The sequence below is a fragment of the Anopheles cruzii genome, chromosome 3 (assembly GCF_943734635.1).
Source record: "Anopheles cruzii chromosome 3, idAnoCruzAS_RS32_06, whole genome shotgun sequence".
NCBI classification, from domain to species: Eukaryota; Metazoa; Arthropoda; class Insecta; order Diptera; family Culicidae; genus Anopheles; species Anopheles cruzii.
In genome coordinates this window covers 27055627-27070181 of record NC_069145.1, presented here as the reverse complement: position 1 = coordinate 27070181, position 14555 = coordinate 27055627, and the positions used below count along the sequence as shown (strand labels likewise).

The 14555-nt window shown below is 46.8% G+C and overlaps 1 protein-coding gene across 1 annotated transcript; it reads left to right on the top strand.

The window, feature by feature from the left end:
* Window positions 1–1024: 1024 nt before the first annotated feature.
* On the top strand, window positions 1025–3912 carry LOC128270129 (tRNA modification GTPase GTPBP3, mitochondrial). The gene is made up of 4 exons (XM_053007535.1): window positions 1025–1065; window positions 1131–1198; window positions 2469–2645; window positions 2710–3912. The coding sequence occupies exons 1-4, from the start codon at window positions 1025–1027 to the stop codon at window positions 3909–3911; spliced, it is 1488 nt and encodes a 495-aa protein (XP_052863495.1). The 3' UTR covers window position 3912.
* Window positions 3913–14555: the final 10643 nt, after the last annotated feature.

Here is a 14555-nt window from a genome sequence, read left to right as displayed (position 1 = left end):
GTCATGCGCGACGAACGTATGCCAAAGCTATTGGCCACCGTACACGGACCCGCATGGAGGGCCAACCGGGATCGAATGGAACGGCGGGCTGATCGTAAAAGTGTGGAAATTAGCGGCATTTCGATGTAAGCATACGCATTAAACGGACTAATGCCCTAGCAAAGACATTCTGGAGAACCGAGCCCGGAGCGTACCCTGAGCTATAAATTTTCCCCTGTGAAATTCCGTGAATGCGGTGAATGTAATGCAAACATCTCCATCATGCTGTCCATTCGAACAGATCGTGTCAGCGCTCTGTCACGCTCTGTTCCGAACTAGAGCAGCGATAACTGCACCAGTGATTGTAGCACTCGATCGCTAAACATAGTCTAAGAGCATCGATTTTTGTCAACGTTCTACGTTCACTAACCTGCTAAGTCGCGATTATCTCTTCAAAGCAGACAGATTAGAGTCAGATTAGTCCTGGAACGTTATCATTTTGAAACCGATTTAACCACGTTAAGCTTTGTCGCAAAGCTTCAGAAAGTAAAACAAATCACGTGTAGATGGCGCTACTAGTCCCGGCATGCGGCCATTTCGCGACTTTTGAACTAGCGCGATCTTTACAAGCCAACCGTTTCAATGTTTTCTTCCTCTCTGTTCCTACGTGTAAAAAAAAACGGAACAATTAATTGATTTATAAGTAATCTTAATTTATTAAATTAAGAATAACTCCTAACTTCGTTACCAACTGCGTGAAATATATCCGAGCGTCCGTTGTCAAAATGTTGAAACTTTGCTTTAAACGTCATGTTGGTTTAAACGTCAAATTTATTTATTCCTTTTTTTGGAATGAGAAAGTGTAAAAAAGTCGCGACTTAAATCTTATCTTTGTGAATTATGCCTTAATCTCGTATCTTTATTTAATCTCTTCTAGTGATAAAGATTAATCTTCATCTTAAATAATAATAAAAGTTTCGTCTCGCGAACCGTGCGATTTTGCAGTTGTGTCTTTCACGTTTTTGTTGAGCCAAGCCGGCGGTGTATGAAGAATCTCGCGATCTCGATTCTTGGCGGCGCGTTGCGGTATGTGGAGAAACTCGGTGGCTTTATTTATTGAACTATTAACCATTGGCTCGACTTGTGGTCAGAAACGGATGGCGAAACCCTACCGGCACCATCACAAGGAGCAACTCGACCATTTTTGGACTATCGTCAGGTTTGTAATTTATCCAGAGCATCCCGAGAAGCACGACTGATTGAATCGTGCGATGTGTGTTTATGAAAAATTGTGTTATTATTTAATTGCTTCGGGATTATTGGTAAATTACCACTCTGGTGCTTCCTATTTCGCGTTGGCTTTTGTTTCGGATTTTCGTATGGTTTGTTTACATATTCGGTAGGCCAATTGTTATCATTTGAGAGATTTTGAGCTCTCTCAGCAATTGTCAAATGAGAGCTACATATCACATCGTTCAAAAAGTCCCGGGACTAACTATGAAAACAATATTGTATCGGCAAAATTCTTTATAATTCATCAACATAATCTCCTTAAAGTGTAATACAATCATTCCACACTTCTCTAACTTTTCAATTCCATGTTTGTAGCACGATTTGTTTTTTGTCTCAAAATGGGCCTCAGTAGCAGCGATCAGCTCCTTATTCGAGCCATATCTTTTTCCCTGGAGCATCTTTTTGAGATCCGTAAAGAGCCAGTAGTCGCTAGAGGCCAGCTCCGGATGAGGAAGCAGTTGAAAGCCTAATTCTTTGAAGTTAATCATCGTTTTGATTGAATTGTGCCATGGTGGCTTTTGTTCCAATGTGCGCAAATGCGGCACCCATTTGAAAAACACCTTTTTCATAGCCAATTTTTGGTGCAAAATAGTAAATGCACTACCAGTTGATAGTTCACCATCTTCGCTATCTCGTGCCCTTTCATTTTGCGGTCTCCCATCACGATTTTCAATACTTGCTTGATGTTTTCGGGAGTTAGTGCCTCATGTGGCCGACCCGAACGTTCCGCATCATTTGTATCAGCACGACCGCGTTTGAAGTTGCATTCCACCGACAAATGGTTGGTTTCGACGGAGTAGAGTCCAGATAACGTTTTTCAAGCCATTGCTGAGCTTGAACAGTGGTTTTTCCCCATTAAAAAACAATGTTTTATCAACACACGAAACTCGCTTTGGTCCATTTTTTCAGGATTGCAAAAGTAGCGTCACTTTAATCACTATAGCTTTCTTGGTTATGCTTCGAATTACATCAAATTTTGACACACCTCATCTGAAGGTTGGTACTTCCGAACCCTGGTATAGGAATTGCATTATTAGCGCCATCTCTATGGTAGTCCCGGGACTTTTTGAACCATGTGATAGAACCTTACAAATGCTACATATCTAAATTTAGTCCTCGCAGTATGAAAAAACTTTAGTCCAACTTTAACTTTCAAACCATAAACAAATAAACAAATAAAACGGTTTTCATTTTAGGCTTCGGGAAATGCGGTGTGTCGGTGATACGGGTGTCAGGTGATGTCGCGCAGGAAATCCTGACACGTAAAACGCGTTTGAAATGCCTCCCTGCTCCGCGGAAAGCGCTGCTGACCAAAATTTATCACGGTCGGACGAATGAAATGATCGATCGCGGTCTGTTGCTGTGGTTTCCCGGTAAGCCCTCGCAATGGGTCATTCAATTTATGGTCTTCACTATGCCCCACCTTGTGTCTTTTAGGTCCGAATAGTTTCACCGGGGAAGATACGATTGAATTCCACGTGCACGGAGGCACGGCAATCCTTTCCGCCATGTACGACAGTTTGGCCGCCTTTGGTGATACTCGGATTGCGGAACCGGGAGAATTCACAAAACGTGCTTTTCATGCCGGCAAGATGGACTTGACGGAGGTCGAGGGTTTGGCTGACTTAATCCACGCGGAAACGGAAGCGCAAAGAAGACAAGCTTTGCGACAGGCGAACGGGCAGCTGGCAACATTCTATAACGGTTTGCGATCTCGTTTAGTGAAAGTCATCGCTGGCGTTGAAGCTTACATTGATTTTGCTGAGGATCAAGACGTGGATGACGGTGTCCTTGACGGAAGTGTGGTTGACGTTCAATCTATTATCGGCGTGCTGGAGATGCACCTTAATGACAATCGTCGCGGCGAACGACTCCGCCACGGCGTCCGGATGGTCATCGTAGGGGCACCGAATGTGGGCAAAAGTAGTTTGATCAATCTGCTCAGTCAGCGCAATGTGTCGATAGTGACGAACATTGCCGGAACCACGAGGGACATTGTCGAGTCACACTATGATATCGGAGGATATCCGGTGATACTGGCCGATACGGCTGGATTGCGCACCAACCCGCAAGATGTTGTCGAAAGTGAAGGTATTGCACGGGCAAAGGCGTACTGCGAAGGTGCAGACTTCATCGTGCTGGTTCTTGATGCTTCGTGCGTCAGAAACCCCGACCAGTTGGATTCGCACGCACGCGAGTATGTAGAGTCGATCGGATTGAACGACGAACTGTTGACGAACGCACTGTTTGTCTTCAACAAATGTGACTTAGTTAGCGACGGAATGCTTGAAGCACTTAAAAGACACGGCAAGTTTACACTTCTGTCGTGTGAAAATCAATTCGGATTACCAGAACTGCTCACTGGAATGAAGACCCATTTGGAGCGACTTTGCGGTGCTCCGTCGGTGGAAAGCCCTACAATCACCCAAGAGCGGCATCGGTTCCATTTGAGAAAGTGCCAAGTATGCTTGGAGCGGTATCGTGACTATTTTTCTGAAACACCCGAAGCTGTCCGAGATTTGGCCATCGCCACGCATCATCTGCGTAATGCCGTCCGTTGCATCGGAAAAATAACCGGCTCGGTGGAGACGGAAGAAATACTAGATGTTATATTTAGCACGTTTTGCATTGGCAAGTAACCCAAACCATTAATGTGTTCCTAGGAATGAGAGAAATAGGTTTTAATAAACGAAAAGTTCAACAAAGGTCCAGCGAACACGCTAAATCTATTTTTTTTTCTCAGGAAAAGCAGTCAAATAGGAACTACGATACATACATTAGAGTTCTGTACATGCTTAACGTTGAAACAAGCAGTGAATCACTTTTGTTTGGCACAACTCAAGCAATATCGTTAAACGTACAGCTCTGAACCTGGTTGTTTAGGTGCAACCACGCATTTACTTTCTAATTAATGCCGCCCAGAGAGTGTACCGACGCAAATATCCGTTTTTGACAGTCTACCTCAAAGCCATGGCACGGCTTGAAAGCGCCTACATTCGCACAATAAAGGAGTGGGGCGGAAATCGTTTGATCTGGGGCCGAAGCTTGCGGACCGTAAACCTTTCCCGGCACACGCGCCTTGACTCCGAACGTAAGTAACACACCCTGCGCGTTCCGAGTGAGCGAGAAACACTCGTTGCTGCGTCAACAAGAGATGCCCGAGGACGGAGTACTACGCGAACGCGATTGTTTGAACCGACGAACAACAAACGCGAAACGTACGCGAAAGCAAATGAACCGGCCAGATAGGCGAAGGAATGTGTCAAAAGCTCTGCGTGCGAACGCCAGATTAGAAAGCCTCCAAAATAAGCGATTCCTTCCCAGGATTCGTGGTTTGCTTGCAACTGCAATGTGGAATTAAACGGATTGTTCGTAGTATACAAATTCCGTCGCGGATTACGCCTCGTTCCCGTCTGTGGACATCATCGTGAACTCTCGAATCCAACGTTTCAATCTGATGCGTAGTCGTTCTGTGTGGATGCCGTTCAAAAAATAAATCTACTTCAGCATACGGAACGATTCCATTCCCCATTCCCGCACGATAAAGAGAGCCCCTGGTTGCCCCTTTAGACAACCTATTAGTAACGTGGCTCTTCCATTTACATGCCACGCGATTTATTGTTACTGTGCGATGACCCTAGAGCACTAATGCACAACTTTAAAGTCGCAACTTAATGCATCGACTCCACCGCCCGGGGATAACCCACAGCTGCATCGTTGTGGTTCTCGGCCAAGCACAACTTTGCTGAGCTCGCCGGGAGAGTCGCTTGCAGTTCGAATCATCGTCACACATGGTGGCCACGGGCAGCAAAAGTGCAACCCGAAAGTATTGGACATAAATAAAAACTTTCCCAAAACTTTAGTGGAGAGTTTCGGGCGGACGAACAGATAGTGTACGGACATCTTTCTGTACTGACCGCGACTGTGCTTCCGGTGTACGTTGGAAACACATGTTGAAAAATTGAAATAATTTACAACCATTCGCAGAGAGCATTCACCGTCGATACATAGTGGCTAAAGTTCTTTGGTCCAGCGGACTTCCAGCAGCCCTTGGTCCGAATCGTCTTTAAGATGGTGCCATTCTTCAGTACGTACGACTCACACCTGGCAGCTCATACCTTCGCATTTGGTGTTTCCGGTGGTGGCGGATCGCACAGAGTCACATCCGAACCAGTTGCCACAGGATGTTCGACATCGGACAAGGTTGAAGTGTGTTTGTGCATGAGGTAGCGTCAGATTATCGGTAGCGAAACAGAAGGACAATAAATTCCGATCTACACTGGCGGCGTACAGAGCCCGCATCGTGGCGGGGTGCAGTTCGGAAGGTGGGTGTACGCGCGCGCAATTTGTAGGACGCCTGGTAGCCGACGATAGCTGCTTGCCACGCTATCCTTCATCACGCTGTCGTTTCGAGTTAGAGAGGAAAGTTGTTGCCAGAGAACTGAGCCCTTTTTTGAAGATGTTTGACCGTTTGTGCGAGTGCCACGAGACGATTGGGGAGGACATGCCCAGGGGACTGACGAGGCGCGCGCTTATGTGAAGGAATTCAAAATGTATGTCATGTAAAGATGACTTAGGTGAAATTGTCTATCCTGTATGGCGTTCTCCGTTGAGAGTAGTCGCTAATGCTTCTCGTTGTCACGCAGCTGGCCTGGGTTCGATTCCCGAAACCGGCGTGACAAGGGGGGATTGGAGCGAGAGCAACAACCTTCTTTCAGGTTACCAGCATAAAGAACACATGGCATATCTTTGGCGGCTAAACCAGCTGCTACTCTCATGGAATGTGTTTTCTTCATCTATATAATGTGTTTCGATATTTCCTATAGGCTGAGATTAAAGGCGTCTAGAATGCTTTTAAATGTCAAACCTCCTTCGCAACTCTTCGGTTGTGCTGGCCGAAATCGGACTGCTGGCCGGAATCCAAAGTCTGGATCGTGCCTGGAATGAACTAAAACTCCCCGCGACCAGGCGGTTACGGAACATCTTTACTTCGTACGGATCGCCGACGGGCGCTTTTCGTTTAAAGCATCTCCTCCGGTTTTGTGCTAATTGGAAAGTATCCCACAAACTTTATCTTCTATCGATTCATGAAAGTGTCTCGATTCGAGCAGCCCAAAGCCTACTAGCGAGCTGGCGTTGTGGCCTGGCCGCGCCGCCACTGGACGGACCGATCGGGTGTTCAGCGGGAAGGACAATTTAATTAACATGATAATAAGAGCTTTAACTGCGTGTGCGCTGAGTGATAAATTAGCCCAGCCATCGGGCCCCGAAATGGAACGGCAGCACCCTGCTCGCGGATAAATTGTTTCACAATCGCAACCCTCCTAGAAATGATTGTTTCGGGCCCAAAAGTAATCCGAAAACCGTTTCCCTGGTTGGCACTGGGTCCGGAGCGGCAATTGGCTGGCAATCGCGCTGCTCGGGGAGCGTAAATATTTGGACTCTGTTTCTTCATCTCGATATCGTCTGGATCTGGTCTGTTTCGGGCGGTCTGGATTCCGTGGTCACCGGTAGGAGCGATACGCCATCAAAGAAGTGTTGGTGAACGAGGGTGTTCCGAGGATGGTGGTGGCTACGGAGTGCGTACTGCTAGCCCGAGGAAGTGGTCCCGAAGCGAGAGCGTGGAATAAATAAGAAATAAATTACTTGTCACACGGTGGCTCTAACCATTCGGTTCCGTTGTTCCGTTTCGCGGAGGTTTTACTTCTATTTTCCTCTGGCTGTGCCCGCGGCCCTTCAGAAGACTGCCGCTTCGCTGCGGTACCAGCAACCACCCGGAAGAGTGCTGCATTTTAATCACTTCAACTCTCGCCCTGCTCCGTCGACGGTCAGATAACATCTCCATCCGATCGCATCCGTTCAGCGAACCGGAAACAGACCATGGCCGGAAGTTTGCAACCACCCTTCGCCATTCACGCCACGAAAGTGTTTCGAAAGTTAGTTCGCAAAGATATACGGGGTCGTAAGTTATTAAAGCGAACCTGACATGTCGATATGGTGCTCCGGTATCGCGCGGGGTTTTTATTTTTAGCCGCCTGCCTGCCGACCGTGCCAGGCTGGAAGCTGGGACTTCCCGGCCACCTGGCTGGAAAATATGTCACAAGACAATAATCGTGTTCGGAGAAATGTTTATTATGTGCAGTGCATTGTGCGGAACAGGGAGATTGCTCTGTTCTCTGCTGGTATCCGACTTGCTGTGCGGACTGGCAAACGGCGTTTGTATGACCTTCCCCACACGGAACATAATGTACTCTCTGCTATTAACAACTTTCTAACGAAATTGGTAGATAGGAAAGGTAGTGAGTGTTTGTTGAGATTTATATTTGCTTATAATTTAAATTAAAGAAACGCCAATTGAAGTTTAATTGCTTGAAGCTTGGCTGAAGAATCCCTTCGAAAACCAAATTTAAACGAAACTGTTCATTTTTTTTTCTTCTTAGAAGAACGGACCGGGCCGTATTTATAAACTGTTCATTGCATAACTTTATTTATTCTATATTCATTCATTCTTTATTCGTTCATTGCATAACGGCGCCCAATAAAGCGTTTGAAATTGTTTTTTATTTGCGCAGGAAGCGTATTGCCTATAATAAAATCTTGCGGCCAAAAAGCAATTGACAATCCATTCTCCGTCAAACAATGCAATAGAGAGCATCTATTGGTTTATTTAAGCCTTCTCGAATATTTTTTCAACTTTTTTTTAATATGTTGCCAATCATTCTCAAGTCGTATGATTTTAACTAGACGAGGTTTGCGGTTGCCAGCTTAACGTCCATCTTGTCACCTACCAATGGACAACGGAGGCTGTGAATTCGGGATAATCTCGAGCTAAACGTTCGGATTCATCTTTCTGCCTAAGTCGGGTCGGGTTTTGGTTCACAAAGCAGGGCGATTCCTTGAAATACGCTCCGGCCCCGAGGTATTTTCTTTTCTCGAGCCCTTGGGTCCACCGGTTTTCCATCAACGGTAACAACGCGCATGTGATTGCAACCGTTATTGCCACCGCTAAGTTTGTTGCAAAACGGTGTCGTTCACAAACCGGGGTGAACTATCTTTTCTTCGGTATACCCATTACTTCCGTTTCGCTTATTCGCGAACAACCTGCGTAACTGTGCGCTGCTTCCTGTCGGCCGGCAAACGCTTCCCGACGGCAGACAGTGGCAGGGAAGCGATACAATTTTCCGTCATTTTCCGGCCCACCCGCGGTCCTACGCCGGTCATGGGCAGCATCCGGCAACGTGGAGCTGCAGCATCGTGCCTCGGGCACCACCTACGCTCTTGCCAGCCATCCAGTCTGCCCCGGAGAGCCGAAACGTTGGCTCTCAGTGTGTGCTTCTTGAAATGATTTTCTCCGGAAGTACCGGGTGGGGCCGGGCGTTGCAACCTTTGGCCCTGTTGCTGGTTTCCCACTCGGACGGTGAGGTACCGCCGGCAACAGTACGATGTCTGATGAAAGTTCTAATGACTTCGTGTAGCGCTGCCGGGCGCCGGAATGTCCGTTTGGCGTATGGTGCAGTGTGGTGTGGCGAGAAGGTTTCCACTACGTTCCGACCACTGGCTGGCTCGTGGAGGGGTTCGTGTGGGTGCGTATGTGACCAGGGCGAACGACGGAAACATAGAAAAGAGAATGGAGAAGTGCACCATGGATGCGACGCGAATATGTGCATAAACATTCGGCGAACATCGTGTTCCTCGGAGCGGTGGCCAACGGGGAAAAAGGACGAAGGGCGGCAGCATCAGTCCTCGAGGCACGAGGTGGCAATGGAACGGCATTTTCAAGAGCGGAAAACATCTCCAATCTTCACACCCCGGCCCGGCCGGCCGCAGATACTTCGTCATTTTGGAGCCGCAACAGAAAAGTGCAGGCAAAAGTGTCGTTTCCTCAGTCAGATGTCCCCGTAGTCGGCCGGAAGCGCTGCAGGGCTCACCCATAATCACGCCGATCCTCGCTGCAGCCTTGGAGCGGACTGTTTGACTGCTTTTATGCAGTAATTATTCGCCGACAGCTTGCTGGGTGCGGGTTACCTGGCCCCGTATCAAATGTGTATTTGATTGTGTGTGTGCGACAGGGATCAGAAGGACGAAAGCCCCCGAGGGTTCTGCTGAGGCCAAATCCAGGACGTAAGGATATGCTTGGACCAGTTTCTCCCCAGAGGCCAGAGGTTTCACAAAACGTGCAAATCTTTCTGCTTAACGGTCTAACATTTTCAAACAGCGGCTCTTCATGCCGATTCCAGTTCTACTTCAGTACCCACTTAAAGTTTTTTGCAGGTTGTGTGCCGCCCGACGTGTTAAATTTAATCGATCGATTATCATGTTTCAACACGGTGCGTCAGCAACTTTCCTCGAAGACAGTCTGCAACGAGCAAAAAAACGAAAGAACCTGATGCAGGGAAAGTGAGAAAATCTCTTTTGTCTGAATGTCTTGTTCGAACATTTATGGACGCAATAGGAGTTCGAAGCGGGAAAAGTCGATCCGAAAGATAATAATGTTACAAACGACAACGAAGGGCAAAAACTGAGCAAATAAGAAAAAATAAATTATTAAGTTGAGGAAAACGAAATACATTATTTTCGCGGTAGATGGCCGTCGTGGTTGATATTTCGTTAAATGTTGAGAATATGAACATACTGTACCAGCTAACCAAAGAAAATACCTTATTCAGAATTTTACCAAATCTCTCAAAATGAAACTTAAATTTAAAAGTCCTTGAATAGTAATAGGACCAAACACTACGATAAGACCTCATAGAGCGAGAGATATATAGATAGATGACTCTTCACCTATCACCTATCAAAGTAATCTGAAACCGAAGTAAACACCATTTGCTGGAGCTCGCCGAAGTGGCCAACAATATTAATAATTTTAGGACCTAGGAGACACTCCGTAAGCTTCGCCCCGGCTGCAAATGTTTCGGTGGCCAATCCTAGCGGATTATCCGGACTACCATAGCAGTAGTACGTGACTAGGATGACAGTGTCTTGTCGGGTTCGTCTCCTAAAGTCTCAAACCCCGTAGGCTTCTACGTAGGGTCCCGTTCCGTGGAAACAGATTGGCCACGCGATGTGATTTCGGTAGAAATGATTTTCCAATCCCGCAAACAATCGTGCGACATGGGACGCTAGGGCGGAGCGGCCTCCTCTGAAACCGGCAGGAACTAGGTTCACCCTCGTTCTCTACGTGAATACATTTCACGATTTTACGAAGCCGCTGAACACACTTTCGCCGCGGTTCGGGCGCAGCTGACGCCCCCGATGTCCTGACGAAGGCCGGCCGTTCGCAAGGCATACAGCGCAATGTGTAATGAGGTGGGAATGTTGGAAAATACGAACTTCGTGTTCCGCGATGTTTGGTGGCCCGGTAACCGCTGTGCAATGGCTCGGCTACGGTTATCCTGTTGTGTGGCTGTTGTTTTTTTTTTGTTCCATGTTTGCCTTCCCCTAATTGCGTTTGCCGCTGGGCCGTGCATGAAGCCAATGGTTTCCGACACGGTAGCTGAAATCAGGGCGTATACCAGGGGTGTGCGTTGAGATTGGGACTGTTTTTAACACACAGAAAATGTTTATAAAATTTTAATGCGATTTTCCATTTTATTCAAAGTATGTGCCATCGCTAGCTATACATTTCTCCTATCTCTCTGCTAAATCATGGATTCCCAGACCAAAGAATTCGTCGACTTTTTAAGTAAACTAATTAGTAATCCCATTTCGACTTCCTCGTAGAAAAACGAAGGGCTGCTCAGCCAATACGTGTCCCATCGATGAAAATGATTGATATTCGGAAAGAACCTAGTCTGGTGAATAACGCGGGGAGGGTCAGCAGCTCCCATCCAAGTGATTTGATAGTATCCTGAAACAGTTTTGTTTTTTGGGGCGCCTGGTGCTTGTTGCCACGGACCACCAGGCGCCTCCATTAAAAAAAACTGGAACGGATTTTTGGTCGTTTTCGATCAATGCATGGTTCAAATAGGGCATTTGTTGTCAGTAGCGATCGGAATTAACGTTTGCATCAGGTTTTAGGAGCTTGTGAAACACCACACCTTTCTGTCCCATCAGAAAGTTCGTTTTTTGGAGTCCTTCGACGCTTTTTTTTGTTAAGTCAAAATCGCCATTTTGAAATTTTTTAAAACAATCAAAGCACTCCGATCTTCCAAAATCAAGTCCCGACAAGCATTTGGTGCGATTCCGAAGCAGTTTTCTTCGACAGGGGCAGAAAAATAATAATCCCCGCGAAACGTCATTTTCAGGGACAAAAGTTGACTTAGTTTAACCCTTTTAAAGATGGGTTGCAAATCGAAATATTTTTTTCTTCGACCTGAAATCATTTACCTGATGTCAAAACAAGCTAATGATGAATGAACCGCTAAACTGGGAAGTCCCAATCGACAGGTACAGCCATCTTTTTAACAGTCCCAATCTCAACGCACACCCCTGGTAATTTAATTTCACGGCGAGACCGCGGCGAGACTTGGGATTCCCGTGGTGGCCGTTCCAATTTTCGCACACGATGTTGTTGCGTCCGGGAAGAAATGAATCTGGCCACGCCAATTTCAACTTCTGCCACAGCGGCACAACCTCTACTCTCCTGTTTTGTGCTCTTTTCCGTCGTGGTCCAGCTGTAGCTTCTACCGATTCTCGACGGCGTTTGCATGCTCCACTAGATCGACCGCACCTGACAGCCGAGCCTGGCGTGTCACCTGTATTCGGGCGGCAGAGTCGTTTCCGCCGATGAGTAGTGGCGGAGGCACCAGTGGCCAACTCGATGTGCTCCGTACCAAACGTCGAGCCAATTAGATTCGTATTTTCTGGCCTGACGTTCGGGCCGAGATGGGCAGCGACCGATTGGGCCTCCGACGATAGCCGGTTTCGCCGGTCAGTGTCGGGTTTGACCAACATCTTGGGCGGTAGATTGCTGGAATATACTAGCGCCCTAACTAGAAAAGCAAGAATTATTATTGAAACGTTTCAGAAGGGAGCAGTCAATAGCCGGCCGTTTGCCTACTAAAGTGTTGGACACTGTACAGAATTAGGAATAGTGAACGAAGCAACGACTCATCTTTGTAGTTTCGGCTTTGGAATGAGTCGCAGATAATTTGAGTGGGCTCAGAGTAGGGCTTGGGTGGGATTGAGAGAAAGGGCGTGTTAAATGTTTTGGATATTTCATTTTATTAAACGAAACATTTATCAAACGGAACTCATTAGTGGGAGGTGAGCTTAATTCTTTATTAAAATCCGAAAACATTCATCGCATTTTCAATTGAACTATCACAGCAAATTTTTTGAATTATTATTGGCCAATAATTTCATCAAACACACCAAAACTCCCTTTTCGTGCCATCGCACCACAAAACAATACATTCCACTGCCCTTCCGGATGCCTCTTGCACGATATAACCTGCACGTGTCTAGCACAATGGCGAAGCTTTGAAAAAGAAAAACGAAAGACAATATCTGGTGCTTGCCTATCAACTGGACCCATCGAATGTGTGTGGTTCGAATCGAGATTCACCGTTCAGCGGTAAGGATGCATAATGAATTACTTTTCCGGCTCCATCAATTACCGAAACGAGTGAAACTTTGCTTGCAACACTGTAGACGTCGTCATGCGTTGAACGTGGGTCGCAAATTGCATCCCGAAAGGTTCAGTTTTCCTGTTTTCTGTGCTGACCTGTGCACCCGTTCAATTACGAAAGGCCTGTTTGGCCTATCATATGGGCGTGTTGATATTGTTCGAAGTTCAAGTAAAGTGAGCTTTTGCAAACACCATACGTAATCCGCACGGTTCTAAGTCAAAGTGGTGTTTTACTATTGTTACGGAGCATGATCAAATAGTCAAAGAACAAAAGTCTTAAAACCAGAGCGTTCCGTAGGCTCATGATAACTGGTATTTTTTCACAATTTCCATGCCTTTTATAGTGTTTTTCTTATGATTACACTACTTTTTCTTTGTTTTGATGCGTTGCTTATCAGTGGATGTCGACATTTTTTGGGATTATTTCCGATCCCTAGCTGTCCATGCGCTTCTTAAGTTTTTCTATCGTTCTTCTATGCACGATCTTATGCTTTTTTACACGCATACAAATTAGTCGAACTGAAATTACTGTCGAGCATGAGGGATTCTTACTTTGCAAAAACTCATTTATTCAATAATTTACAACTATGGTTTTCCACATAGTTTTTTTTAAATTTGCTGTCTCGCGTTTCACATGAATAATTCATCCATTGTATGAAAACAGTTCTAATTCTTTCGGACCGACGTGCGTGACTCGTCCGTAGATCATCTGTCTACGCTGAACCGATGCAATCAGTTCCTACTCAATATCAGGAACGGCTTGAATGAATGAAAAATGGAAATTGAACTTCATGCCAAACGGTAAGTGTGAAACAGTTTCCTGGTCTGTTTCTTTAAAGGCCTTTTCCTTAGGCGATGCAGATCGTAGCTAGCGAAGCTCGCGTTTCTTTCGATCAAAGCAAACATATCTCGGCACCGTGCGCATTTACCGTGTCATTTACGATTGTGGTGTCGTTGCGAACAGACGTTCTCATTTTTGAAGCAGTTTTTTTCGTTTACTTGTTGGCCACTCCGAATCAAGTCCTTACGAAGATGTCCGACACGATTGACCAAGAATCTCAGCATTTCCCGGAGCTGCAGGTGAGTAACACCAACATGTCCTTCTTTTGGCTGTCCATTGCAATCGAGTTCCGATTCGTTCCAACGCCAGCCAATCCGATCATTGATGCCACCACTGCTGATGCCGGCGGAATCGGAGGTTCTCCAAAACCTTTTTGGCGACGATCAAGACTCCAGTGCGACGGCCCAGCACAGTGTCCAGCACAACCGGCCGCAGGATGACGAGGCTCCTGTCAAGAACCGTGCCCAGCGAGCCCGGATGTCGCGTTCCCGCTCTCCTGCTGGCCGCAGACAAGCAATGGCCAAAGAGGACCAGCATCCGTCCGAGGAACCAATGGGCGAAGCGCAACGCCCTATGAGAAAGGCACGTAGCCGAAGCCGACGATCCGCTGCGATGTCGCATGCAGCCACCCAACGTCAATCGCGTTCTCGTTCCCGATCAGCACGAAGTCGCTCGCAGCCAGGACGAAGTGGCTCACGGGCTGCACAAAGCCGTTCTCGTGCTGCACAAAGCCGTTCCCGCGCTGCACAAAGCCGTTCCCGCGCTGCACAAAGCCGTTCCCGCGCAGGACGAAGCCGCTCGCGGTCCCGTTCGGCGCGTCGCTAATCGTCCTTAACCACAGCCTCTACGAAAAAATCAAATTCGTCTAAA